The sequence below is a fragment of the Peromyscus leucopus genome, chromosome 9, assembly GCF_004664715.2.
Source record: "Peromyscus leucopus breed LL Stock chromosome 9, UCI_PerLeu_2.1, whole genome shotgun sequence".
Taxonomy (NCBI): Eukaryota; Metazoa; Chordata; class Mammalia; order Rodentia; family Cricetidae; genus Peromyscus; species Peromyscus leucopus.
This window is the reverse complement of record NC_051070.1, coordinates 106,428,532-106,440,956: the sequence shown is the minus strand read 5'-3', so window position 1 is coordinate 106,440,956 and position 12,425 is coordinate 106,428,532. Positions and strand designations below refer to the sequence as shown.

General features: G+C 53.8%; 1 protein-coding gene across 8 annotated transcripts in view; it reads left to right on the top strand.

Annotated features, from left to right (window-relative positions):
- Positions 1 to 12,425, top strand: part of Arhgap22 (Rho GTPase activating protein 22) — a 169,988-nt gene that overhangs the window by 144,531 nt on the left and 13,032 nt on the right. The window contains exon 1 of one of the 8 annotated variants that reach the window (XM_037208719.1): positions 4,968 to 5,057. The exons of the other annotated variants lie outside the window; for them this stretch is intronic. Within the exon in view, the coding sequence (XP_037064614.1) occupies positions 4,970 to 5,057 (88 nt within the window). The 5' untranslated portion in view covers positions 4,968 to 4,969. Of the gene's footprint in view, positions 1 to 4,967; positions 5,058 to 12,425 lie in introns of those variants that run through there. 8 annotated transcript variants of the gene reach the window in all.

Below are 12,425 nucleotides of genomic sequence, written 5' to 3'. Positions count from 1 at the left end.
ACACAATACAAGGACTACCAGAGATGCAGCTGTTTGGGTGACTGGGGCTTAGTTTGAAGTGTGTATCAGATGCTGAAGTTTGGGTGTCCATATTTACATCTTGTAATTAGAGCGGGGGGGGGGGGGGGCACACGACCAGGCTGGAGTGAGAATTGTCAGGCCACTGGCTTCAGAAGCCATGAGGATTCATGAGACCCCAGGAAGCAAGCATGGTAACCGGACAGCAAAGGATATGCTTGAACTACTCACCGATAAGAAGTCGTGAACAGCCAGGCAGTGATGGCTCACGCCTTTAATCCCAGCACTCGGGAGGCAGAAGAACGTGGATCTCAATGAGTTCGAGGCCAGCCTGGTCTCCAGAGGGAGTTCCAGGACAACCAAGGCTATACAAAGAAAAAGAGGAGGTGGAGGTGGAGGTGGTGGTGGAGGTAGTGGTGGTGGTGGTGGTGGTGGTGGTGGTGGTGGTGGTGGTGGTGGTGGTGGAGGAGGAGGAGGAGGAGGAGGAGGAGGAGGAGGAAGAGTCAGGGTCATCAGAGTCAGTGGTAGCAAGTGCTGGTTGATCCCCAGAGTAGGGTGCAGTTGAGCATGTTCATTGTCTTGGCTGAGTTTGGTCACAGTGGTCATGACAAATGACAGTGGGGGACTGTGTGTGTGTGTGCACTCTCTCAGGAAGTCTTGTAAAGAGAGAGAACAGAACAGTGGTTGGAGTAGGAAGCTGAATAAGGAGGGTAGCAAGGTTTGGATGGGATACAAAATAGCATTGCAAAAGGCTGATGCTGGAGAGGATCAGAGAATCAGTGGGGAAGGACATGCCAGCTCTCTAGGAGGAGAGATAATGTCAGATGTCCCTAGAGCTGTCTCAGTATCTGATGGGCGGCCAGCCCCTCGAAGCCTGGGATTTCTGTGCACATGGAAGGTGCTCTGGAAAGCTGGCTGTGACAGGCAGAGTGGGGTGAAGGCCTGGCACCGGTTTTTGATCTGGGTGTGATCTAGCTCTGCTGCTCTGAACCTTGACATTTCTCTGGATCTCTGTGATGACCGCAACCTACAAGGTTCCCCGCCTCTCCTCCGGGATCCGTACAGCTTTGTATCAGCTCTCTGCTCTCTGCTCTCTGGTCATCTTTGCTTATCCTTCCCTTCTTCTTGTGCCCTGGTCACACTGAACTCTTCAGCTGTCCCTTCAGTTATGGTGGCACCTGCCGGAAGGACTGGGGTACCTTTGTACGAACAGCATTCAGCACTGGAGGACTGTGGAAGAATTGGGTACCCACAGGGGTTAGGGTTACTCAGGTACAGGTGTCTTCTCACACCGGACATAGGTCAGGAGAATCAGCTGCGGTTTGGGGCATAGTTGGTTCAATACACTGGTGGACAGCTGGCATAAGGGTGATTGCTCTGGCAGTGTGACCTGTAGTCCTCTTGACCAAGGTATAAAGGACAACACAAGAGCCTAGCAGCTGCTAGTCAGTCAGATTCCTTATTCTTTGCTTATTTACAGGAAAATGCACATCGGAAGGAATGCTTACAATCTAAGCCAAAGAACTTACCATTAGTGCCAATAGTGATTATAACAATGTTTACACCTGCTGGGTGCCCAGCGAGAGGTGGTCCCCCTGCCTCTTATCAGCTTTTATTTTTGGTTTGCTAATAGCCACCATAGTGGGTGTGAAGTGGTGTTTCATTGTTTAAACAAAGTGTTGCAAGAAGGCCTGAGCCAGCCAGGAGGTTGTCTGGTGGAAATCTGCCAGAACCCAGCTAGCCTTGGCAGAGGGGAACACTGATGTGGGCTGGAGGAAGCTCTGGCTGAGAGTCAGGTGTTTGGTGAGCGCTTCCGGGCCCCCTCAGGATACGGGCTTTTACTGCTCTGGGAGATGGGGAAAGAGCATTGGAGAGTTCTGAGGCCCAGAATGATGCTCTGACATTCGGTTTTGAGGGGACCTCTGACTGCTCCCTGGATAGGCAGGAGGGGAGGTCCAGAATTTGGACTGTCCATGCAAGAGTGCAGCTCCTCTCCTGGGCCCGGCTGGTGAACTGAGTAGATTGGAACTCTGTTCAGAAACTGGGAGTGATGGATCTCCAGGATGTGATGTGAGAAAGGGAGGTGTGAACACTGACTCCAGGAGTATCTTGAGCATCTTGCAAAGACAGAGGTCAGTGACAGTGAAGAGGACCCAGCGTGGAGCAGGCTGAGTGTATGTGTGTGTGTGAGAGAGAAAGCGCATGGCGCTGTCTGGACGCATTCTGGTTTGAGCCATCTGTGAGCCTGTATAGGCAGCTAAGGTTGGAGTCAGGGCTGGGGACCACTTCTCCCCAGCACCATGTGCTCCGTATCTCAGCCTCACTGGGAGACTCCAGAAGACAGTCTCATTTCCGCTTCCAGTGAATGTCAGTGTGCCAAGCCAGTGAGCCCGAGACTGGGTTTCAGTTACTTGAACCTCGTTCTGATGCTGTCTGCCCATTCTAGTGAGACACGAAGGTTCAGATACCAGGTGGAGACTCACCCACTGGCCTGGCATCCTAGTCTAATATGGGGCAGATCAGGCATCTTCAGGGACTGTTCCACAGTGTCCTTGGGTCTCCTTCCCCCAAGCACTTGAGGCCTGTCCCCTAAAGGAGCTCCAGAAGCTGGTGATCTGGGATCCTCGAGTCAGGGAGACAGATGGTAACCACTGTTCTAGGCTCAGCAGAGCCAGGGCATTAGACCATCTGCTGGGAACCCCAAGGCCAGAGCAACTGCTTTATCTGGGAGCTCCCTGCAGCACACCCCTGCTCAGCCACCTCGGCTTCCGTCCCCCTGCCTTCCCTTCCTCCTTGTGCAGCCCTGTTGGCCAGCCTCCCCTCACTACGCTACACAGAGCTCAGTGCTCCTGCACACACAGCTTAGAGATGGCCATCGGAGCTGAAGAGCCCACCCGCCACCAGGCTGTTCATGGTGAGGACCGTTCTCATGGTCTTTGCTCTCCAGCTCCCGCCTACCCCCAAGGGTGCTCCCAACCCCACAGACTGGAACTCAGTGAAGCGGGGCTGGTGAGAACCAATAGGCAGGAGGCAAATCTGGGATTTCCTAGGCCGGTAGGTCTAATTCAGGGACCTCCAGGTTGGGAAACTGGGGTCCAGATAGGAGAAAACAAGCCAGCACCATTGTCTACCCACCCTAGGGGGAGTAGATAGGTGCCTCCACCCTCCCCACTTCCAGATTGACCTGAGGAGAGAAACTGGGCACTTTGAATTATACACTCTTGGATGGAGGACTCTAGCTCCATGTTCAGGTTCAGGGCCTGGACTAGGAATCTCAGTCCCACAGCTCAAAACTTCAGGGAGCGTGGGCTATCCCCAGGGGCCTATGGGAGCGTGGGCTATCCCCAGGGACCTATGGGAGCGTGGGTTATCCCCAGGGACCTATGGGAGCGTGGGTCATCCCCAGGGACCTATAGGAGTGTGGGCTATCCCCAGGGGCCTATGGGAGCGTGGGCTATCCCCAGGGACCTATGGGAGCGTGGGCTATCCCCAGGGACCTGAGAGCATGGGCTTTCCCAGGGACCCAGGGAAGAGTTGCCCCTTGCCTTTTCCACTTCCTGACATGTCCCCTCATCCCCTCTGTCTCGTGTAGTTCAAGTTACCCCGCACCCCTTGACAGTCCACAGCAGCCTTTCCACCCCCAGCCAGCTCATACCTACCAAGCCCCTCTGGCTGTGTAAGGTGAGGAAGTCACAGGTTCCAGGACAGGACATGGACATCAAGATAGCTCATTTGAAATAAAGTCAGGATGTGACTGAGACTGGCTCAGCCTGTCTTTATTTACCATTCTGATACTTTGATCATTATGGATTTTTTTTTTTTTGCATTAAGGTTTATTTTGTTTTGTTTTTGTTTTGAGACAGGGTCTATCTACACAGCCCCGGCTGTCCTGGAACTCACTATGTAGACCAGGCTGGGCTCGAACTCACAGAGATCCTTCCACCTCCACCTCCCGAGTGCTGGGATTAAAGGCACATGTGCTACCCATGCCTGGTTCAAGGTGTGTTCTTAAAAATACTGCAGTGGGTTGTGTATGTTGGTTCTTGGAGCAACTCTAAAGTTTCCCTTGGTCCTGACCCCAAGCTAGATCCTACTAAACCTGAGCAAATAGTGACCATCCCTTGCACACCTCGCTTGAAGAGGGGCCCGTTCCCCCAGACTCAGGGCTTTCTTCCTCCCCTCTCTCCATGCCTCGGTCTCTCCCTGCTGCTGTCCACCTGCCTCCTGGTGCAGGCAGGCTGACCCTGTGCGCCATCCAGAACCACACGGTTGTGGACTCTGCTAAAGCAACCCCAGAGGGGAGGCTTTGCAGAAAGATGTTTTTTTGGAATGATCTGTCAGTTCTCAGCTGGGAGACCCCAGGCAAAACACATAACCTATCTGAGCCTCCACAGCCTCTTGTAAAAATGAATTGTTAATTATCTTTTAGATCTGTTCGAGGAGACAAGGTGAAATCCAAACCATTGCCCCAACTCTAGGGATAGGTACAAGGAGGCCAGAGACCTGGAAAACCTGGAGTGTGCAGCCCCCACCACGCCAGCGCTGCTTTAGGTCGGGCATTAATGGTCTCTGCTGGCCGAGTGATTCAGACCCAGTTGCCCAATCCTCTCTGGCCTCCCTGGCACCACCTGGAACTCGTGCCTCCCGGGCTTTGGCCTGCGTGGGTGCTCCTGCAGCGGGTCCCCTGCTAGGAGGTAGTGACGGCCGGGGAGCTGCTGCGAACTCAGGGTGCCTGATACCCCGCCGCAGAAAAGGGGGTGCGCACCGGGAGCTCCCAACTCGGGGAGCTGCCCGGCAGGAGGCATCTCAGGCACTCGATCCTCCCTCCCTCGCCCCGGGTCCGGCCCCAGGCGGCTCTGGCCGGGCGGGCGGCGGGCAAGACGCTACCTGTGCGCGTGCCGGGCATTCCTGGCGCCGCCGCGCCGCCGCGCCCGGGCGCGCCATGGGCCTGATGCCGGCTGCGAGGGCTTTCTCCAGCTGCCGCGCCTGCCCACGGCCGCCCTGCCGCCTGCCCGCCTGCTGCGCGCCCGCCGCCCCAGGTAGGGGCTCGACGGGATGCGGGGCCCCGGGATGCGGGGCTCGGGGAGCCTGAGGGAGGGTAGCCACATCGCAGGGCCCGGGGATCCTAGACCGGTTCCAAGGGGCTGCGGCAGTGTACGTGTGGAGGGAAGAGGAACGGGGAATCCCCTGTCCATTGTGTCCGGGGTGAGAGCTTTGTAGAGAAACGGGAAACTGAGTCTAGAGACTCATCTCCTACTGCTCAGAGACCTAGCAGGAGGTGGGTCCAAGGCTCTGACTCCAAGTCCAGTTGGTAGCCTCTGGAAAGCCACCATCCAGAGGAGGGAATCGGTTTGCCTTGGGGACTGGCTGGCCTTGGGCAACCCTGTCCTTTAGGGCCTTAGCCTGGGGTGGTTTTCCAGCCATGTTGGGGGCAAGTTAGAAGGGGGTTTTCAGTCCCTTCCCAATCTGAGACTGTCTCAGGAGGCAGGGCCTGAAAGAGGGGCAGTTGGTGGTCCCGCCAAAGGGGAAGTGGCCGTTCAGAGTCGTGCATGAGCAGGGTCCAGATAGTAGTGGACCAAAGAGCAAGGAAGCCTGTAGCCAAGAGGGAGAGTGCAGATTTACCCAAAGTTTGCAGGCCTCTGGAGAATTGTTTTCTCATTGTGCCTCCCCCTGACTGTGGCCTCCTCTCCACTGGGGAGAGCCAAAGGCAGGCAGTGGCCAAGCCGACCTGCTGTCTCAGCTCTGGGACCAGATCCAGGAGGGAGTCCCAGTGGCCTCCATTTCTTGCTGTGGCAGGACTCCCTGTCCCCCCTCCCCCAGGGCTTCCCTTGAGGGTAAGCAGAACACCACTAGGTGCCCTAGGTGTTGGTGTGGTGCATTCCCCCGTGGACATAGCTCCAGGACTTGGCAAGGAGGTTGAGGGCCGTTTCCAGGGTCTTCTAGAATAAGCTCTGAGCAGCCAGCCACAGGGACTGCGGCTTCCACTTCTGCTTGAGATTCTGAGAAGTCCTCACCGGAGGCATGTAGGCCAGGCTGGAGGGAGCAGCTGTCAGGGTTGAAGCTGCGGCTGCAGGGTCATCCCGAGGAAAGCCCCCCCTCCCGCTTCCTCTCAGTTGGCAGAGTGGGCACTTGGTGACGGGTGTGGGCCGGGACCTCTAGGAACCACACAGCGACTGGGTTTCCAGCAACATGACAAGCCTCCTGGAACTGGTTCTTGGCATATTTCCTCTCCGAGCCTTGCCAGGAGGGCTTTGGGAGTTCAGCAGGTGGGGCCAGGCCCCATAGGGTCTGCCAGAGAGACGAGCAGAGAAAGCAGTGGGCAGGGCCACTGGAAAGGAGGCTGCCCGCCGCCTGAACACAGCTTGCCCGCAGCCCGCGAGGAAGACTCAGGAGGCTGAGCAGGAATGAGGTCTGGGTTTTTCCTTTCAAGAGTCCAGTGGGGGAGGGGATGCCCTAGGAATGTGGGTTCATCTTGGGCCTCGGGGCAGTCTGTGAACACGGATGTTTCCTCACTCTGTAGATGGAGACAGAGGCCTGTAGTCCACTGGTTTAGCCAAATGTGTGCCCCGAACCTGTGTCTCTTTGGTCTTACTGCTTGCCTGTCTGTGCCCCCACCCCACGGCATCTGGAGTCAGTGCTCATGTGACCCCGTGTCTCCTCTCCAGGCATGCTTCCTCATTCCCACCCTCCCACACCAGGTGTCCTCCGTCACAGCTACTCCATTGACCCCCTAATCCCCTTCCTCATACTTAGCTGTTTCCGTTGTCACCTCCTTCCCCCGACCTCTTCTGTTTTGAAGTGCCGACCTTGTGGCTTTCCCGTTGCTGGATGGCTGCCCTATTTGGGGGCAGTGATAATGTTCAGGAAGGCTTCAGGGGGTGGGGGGCTGTCACAGACAGACCTGTCAAGGCTGGGTGCTGTGTGGACAGATGGGCTTGTCTGTGTTTTGTGCCTAGGGGCTGGGGGAGGCCAGCAGGGCAGAGCTTGCCTGGTAGCCTGGTTAGTGCAGTGACGACCATGGGGAGTGGGGGGCAATTCTCTCAGCCCTGGGTGGCCCTGAGGCTTTTCAGCATGGTAGCTCCCACATATCCACAGTCGTACTTTCCAGGTTTCTGGTTTCCAGTGGCCACCTGCAGCCTGCTAAGTGGAAAATTCCAGAAACAAACAGCTCATAGTTTTAAATTGTGGACTGTGATGAAATCTTGACCCCTCCCACTCGACGCTGTCCGGGATGTGAATCATCGTTTTGGGGTGTTCTTTCTGTTTCTGTCACCTGCCTATCAGATCAGTTGTCACGGTACTCTAGTGCTGGTGTTCACATAAACTTCATTTTATTCAATAAGGACCCCGAGCCCAGGAGCACTACCCGCGATTTGAGTAGTGGCGTCTTTAAGTGAAAATGTTAAAGTACGGAAGATGTGTTCAGAGATGGGGTGTGGGGAGCAGGGGCAGCCACATAACTTTCATCCTAGTGTATTGTTAAAATTCTTCTGTTTTGCCAACTACTTAGTTCAGGTCCGAAAGAGACAAATGGCCATCTGTGGCGCCGATTAGCATACGGGAGCAGTGTGTGCTGGCCGCCAGGCTCGCTGCTCAGCACAGTAGGCATCCTGGTTCTTCTCACCCTCTACCCTAAACTTCCCCAGCTCGTGGCCTTCCCTCCCCAGGCTCCTCATTCCCTTATAAGTCTGCTGTTTCAGATGTACCTTTTCTCTGGTCTCCCTCTCTGGGCCCCTCCTTCTCACCCCCCACCCCCCCCACCCCACCCCCATCCCACCCCAACCCCTTCTCCTTTGCTTGCGCTCTCTCTCTCTCTCCCTCCCTCTCTCTCTCCCTCTCCTTCTCCCTCTCTCTCTCCCTCTCCCCCTCTCTCTCCCTCTCCCTCTCCCTCTCTCTCTCCCTCTCCCTCTCTCTCTCCCTCTCTCTCTCCTCTCCTCTTCCTCTCCCTTTCTCTCTCCCTCTCTCTCTCCCTCTCCCTCTCACCCTCTCTCTTCCTCACCCTCTCTCTCTCCCTCTCCCTCTCCCTCTCTCTCCTCTCATGGCCAGGTCCAGTCGGCTGGCCATGTTCAGTTTACTACTTTCTCTCTGTGCTCTGAACTCTTCCAGATGCCTCTGGCTATACTCTCCCTCGTACCCACAATGAAAATCTTCCCCTCAACCATACCTTGGAGCAGTCATGTCCTCAGTTTATACATCTGGTGCCGAAAACCTCAGTTTCTACACTTAGATCGTGGGCTCCTTAGGGGATGGTGCTGTCTGCAGTTTCACTGGGGATCTGGGTTTGCCTCCCCCGAGGATAGGGGGCCTTCCATTCTTAACACAGGGCCAGGCACAAATACACAGTGCGAGGCAGATGCCTGGGACACAGGGAGCAGGAAGGGGGCTGGTTGGAATCACCCGAGCTTTGTGAGTCTGTGGAGAGAATTTGGCGCGTCTTGTGTCTTCCTGACTGGCCTTCGGTCACTGGGAGCTGAGGCCAGCAGCTGAGTGCAGTGACTCAGGACAGGCTGGAGACCACACTAGATTGTCCTTCCTGTGTTCTTACGCCCCCTCTGCCGGCGGCCCCGTAGAAAGGAGTGCCTTGCACTGCTGTGACCCTGGGGTGTGAGAAGTGATGGAGATAGAAGACCCTGCCTATGCATGGGTGTTGGGGAATATTAGTTCAAGGTGTGTTACATCTGTTTATGCTGTGGAATACTTTTTATTACTACAAAGATGTGTTGCATTCTCTTATGTTGCATTTCTTTAACTCTGTGAAGCTGTGTTACTTTGCCTGTCTAAAACACCTGATTGGTCTAACAAAGAGCTGAATGGCCAGTAGCTAGGCAGGAGAAAGGACAGGCGGGGCTGCCAGGCAGAGAGAATAAACAGGAGGAAAAATCTAGAAAGGGAGAATCAAGAAAAGGAGAAGGAGCGGAGGACACCAGCCACTCAGCCACTCAGCCAGGCACTGAGTAAGAAGAAAAGCAAGATATATAAAATAAGGAAAAGTAAAAAGCCCAGAGCCAAAATGTAGTTAAAGAGAAACAGGATAATTAAAGTTAGAAAAGCTAGTTAGAAACAAACCAAGCTAAGGTCGGGCATTCATTAAGAATAAGTCTCCTTGTATTTATTTGGGAGCTGGGTGGTGGGCCCCCAAAGAGTTAAAACAAAACAAAACAAAAAACCCAGCTACACATGGGTGTGGCTGTGTGAAAGCTGGCAGTGGAGACAGTTGAGGAGTGAGTAGAGCTGAATGAAAGGTCCATGTGAGTGATGGGGAGGAGGCAGGTACCAAGCTAGCCCTTGCCTGACCTGGGGACGCTTTGTTCATGGGCTCTTCCTCTCCGTGTTCTATGCCTGCTTATTTGAAGTAATGGGTCTTCTGGTTACAACAGCCATGGTGTCCCACGGCTTCCCCACTTATCCAGACTGGAGTGTCGTTTGGGGAAGTCTGTATTCACAGGTTTAACGCGGATGAGGCAGATAAATGCCTCAAAGCGTGAAGCAGCCTGACTGGGGAGGGACAGTAAGGAATCCTGCGCACTGCAGAGGATGGGCAGGGCGATTCTGTCGAAGGGACCTCGGCCACTCCTGCCCTGTTGCCACGGTAAGCACAGCTATTACAGGAGACACTCGAGCTGGGCTGCAGCTCAGTGATAGAGAGCTTGCCTAGCATGGGGGCCTCAAAGGAAAGAAGGAGAGAGGGAGGAAAAAAAACTAATTTTAAAAATGTTTCCAGCAAGCTGAGCGGTGGTGGTGCACGCCTTTAGTCCCAGCACTCGGGAGGCAGAGGCAGGAGGATCTCTGTGAGTTTGAGTCCAGCCTGGTCTACAGAGCGAGTTCCAGGGGAGGCTCCAAATCTACACAGAGAAACCCTATCTCAAAAATAAATAAATAAATAAATAAATAAATAAATAAATAAATAAATAAATAAACAAGTACCCAACATGATAGGAGGTAAGCTCGTGCATCCTAGGCCCTGAGCGTGGGTGACTGAGTCCTGAGTGAGAGAAAAAGATCAGGATCTCTGTGTCCTCGGACCAACCAGCTCTAACCCAAAGGCTAGGACACTGTTAGAGGTGACTCAAGGCCTTCTGAGTCTGGCCTGCTTTGAGCTGCCCAAGTAGCCACCTTGTCCCTGGGCTCCAGGCTCTGACCCTTCCCCGTGGTCAGGGGACTAGCCTGCCGAGTCCCAGAAGAGGCAGGTTTCCTTCTTTGCCAGTATCACTTCCTCTGCTGTGACCCACATGATCCCTGTCCGTGGGACCTGCTGCTGGGGGCCTCCGTCTCCGTTTCAGTGTGAACGATGGCGGCAGAAGGGCTTGGATGTTTGCTGCACCCAGAGCCACACTGAATGGGCTGAACTTGGACTCTGCCATGGGCACACACAAGCTGATCTGCTCACAAGTTCACATGCACAAACAAGCGCAAACTGCGTGTGCATATGGCGTGAGCCTCTTCTGGAGTTTTTGGTTTTTCGAAGCAGGGTTTCTCTGTGTAGCTTTGCGCCTTTCATGGAACTCACTTGGTAGCCCAGGCTGGCCTCAAACTCACAGAGATCCACCTGGCTCTGCCTCCCAAGTGCTGGGACTAAAGGCGTGCGCCACCACTGCCCGGCAAAGATTTATTTATGTTTTTTTTTTTTTTTTTTTTTTATGTGCATGAATGCTTTGTCTGCCTGCAGGCCAGAAGAGGGCACCAGATCTCATATAGAAGGTTGTGAGTCAACATGTGGTTGCTGGGAATTGAACTCAAGAACTCTGGAAGAGCAGCCAGTGCTCTTAACCACTGAGCCATCTCTCCAGCAGATCTCCATCTCTCTGCAGTATTGATGGTGCCCACCTGAGGGCTTTCCCAGAACGGGGGTGTGGGGGAGGGGGCAGCTTCCTCCCCAGCTCTGTATACTTTGTTTTCAGATCTTGCAGTTGAAGGAACAGCGTTTGCGGAGCCACATCTTTATTTATTTGTAGTGTTTGGAACGGAACACAGGGCCTCACGAATGCTGGGCAAAGGCTTTACCAGGGACTGAGGGGTCTTATTTCTCCAGCCCTGGAGTGGGGAGTGAAGCAGGTTGCCAGACAGGTGGTTGAACTGGGCTGCCTCATGATCCAGGTCCCACAAGACTATAGCCCTCAACACAATGGAGCTCTGGCGTGATGCCCCTCACATGCCCCAAAGGCTATCCATTGCAGTCAGCACAGTGAGGATGTGAATAACACCAGACGTTCTAAAGATCAGCAACCTCTCCCCAGAGCACTGGTCCTCAACCTGTGGATTGAGACCTCTTTGGGCGTCAAACAACCCTTTCCCAGGGGTTGCAGTCAGATATCCTGCATATCAGATGTTTACATTATGATTCATAACAATAGCAAAGTTACAGTTATGAAGTAGCAATGAAATAATTTTATGGTTGGGGGTCACCACAGCATGAGGAACTGTAGTAAAGGGTCTCAGCGTTAGAAGGCTGAGAACCGCTGGCAAAGAGCTGTGATCCATCTGCTTGCCCCTCGGGCAGAGAGCTTTCAGATCTTGGCTCCTTAATCTCTTTGCCTGGGCTACCAGGAAACTCCTAGCCTTATACATGGAATTATCAGCGTTCTTAGCCAGAAATTTATTCTTCTCCTCTGCAGCTGCTCTCTGGTCCTCGTTACATATTTGGATTCTTTTCTTTCTGATGTTTTTTTTTTCTTCTCCCGAATGTTTTTTGAGCTATGGCATATTGGAAAGTGTGCAAACCGTTCAGTGGCCTTGCTTTATTTAAGTGTGTGTGACACACTGGGTTAGTGTGTCAGGTTCAGACCCAGGAGTGCTGGCACCCCACAAGCCAGAGACACCTCTGGTCACTGAGCCATAAGAGCCAAGTTCCAGCCTGACATCAGTGCGACTTGTCTGTGGCTTCACATGAACGAAGTTACACTGTGGTGTGTGTTCAGGAGCTCATTGATTAGGCTTACGATCATGGTTTTTGTTCTTAAGAATTTTCATAAAATACGCCTACTTTACCATCTGCTTCACCCTTCATAAAGCTCAGTAGCATTTGCCTTCTTCACATGGCAGAGGAACCATCCTTCACCATCTTTGAAGCTGTACCGCTCAACAGTTACGGCCTCCTCCCTCCCAGCCCCCAGCAACCACCATTCCACTTCCTGTCTCTGAGCGTGACAATGTAGGAATCTTACCAGTTCGGTCACACCGCTTTCCTTCCTTTGTGAGTGCCTCATTTTGCACAGTGCCTTCTGGATTCATCCATGTTGTAGCCTCTGTCAGCATTTCCTGACCTTGTAAGGCAGAACCACGTCTCATTCTGCAGGTCTGGCACATTGTGTCTACTGATGGACAGCTGAGTGCCTCCCACCTTGTGTTGCTGTTTGTAAAGCTGCTGTGCATGTGTGTGCACATCACCCCACTTTCGGTCTTTTCCCGTG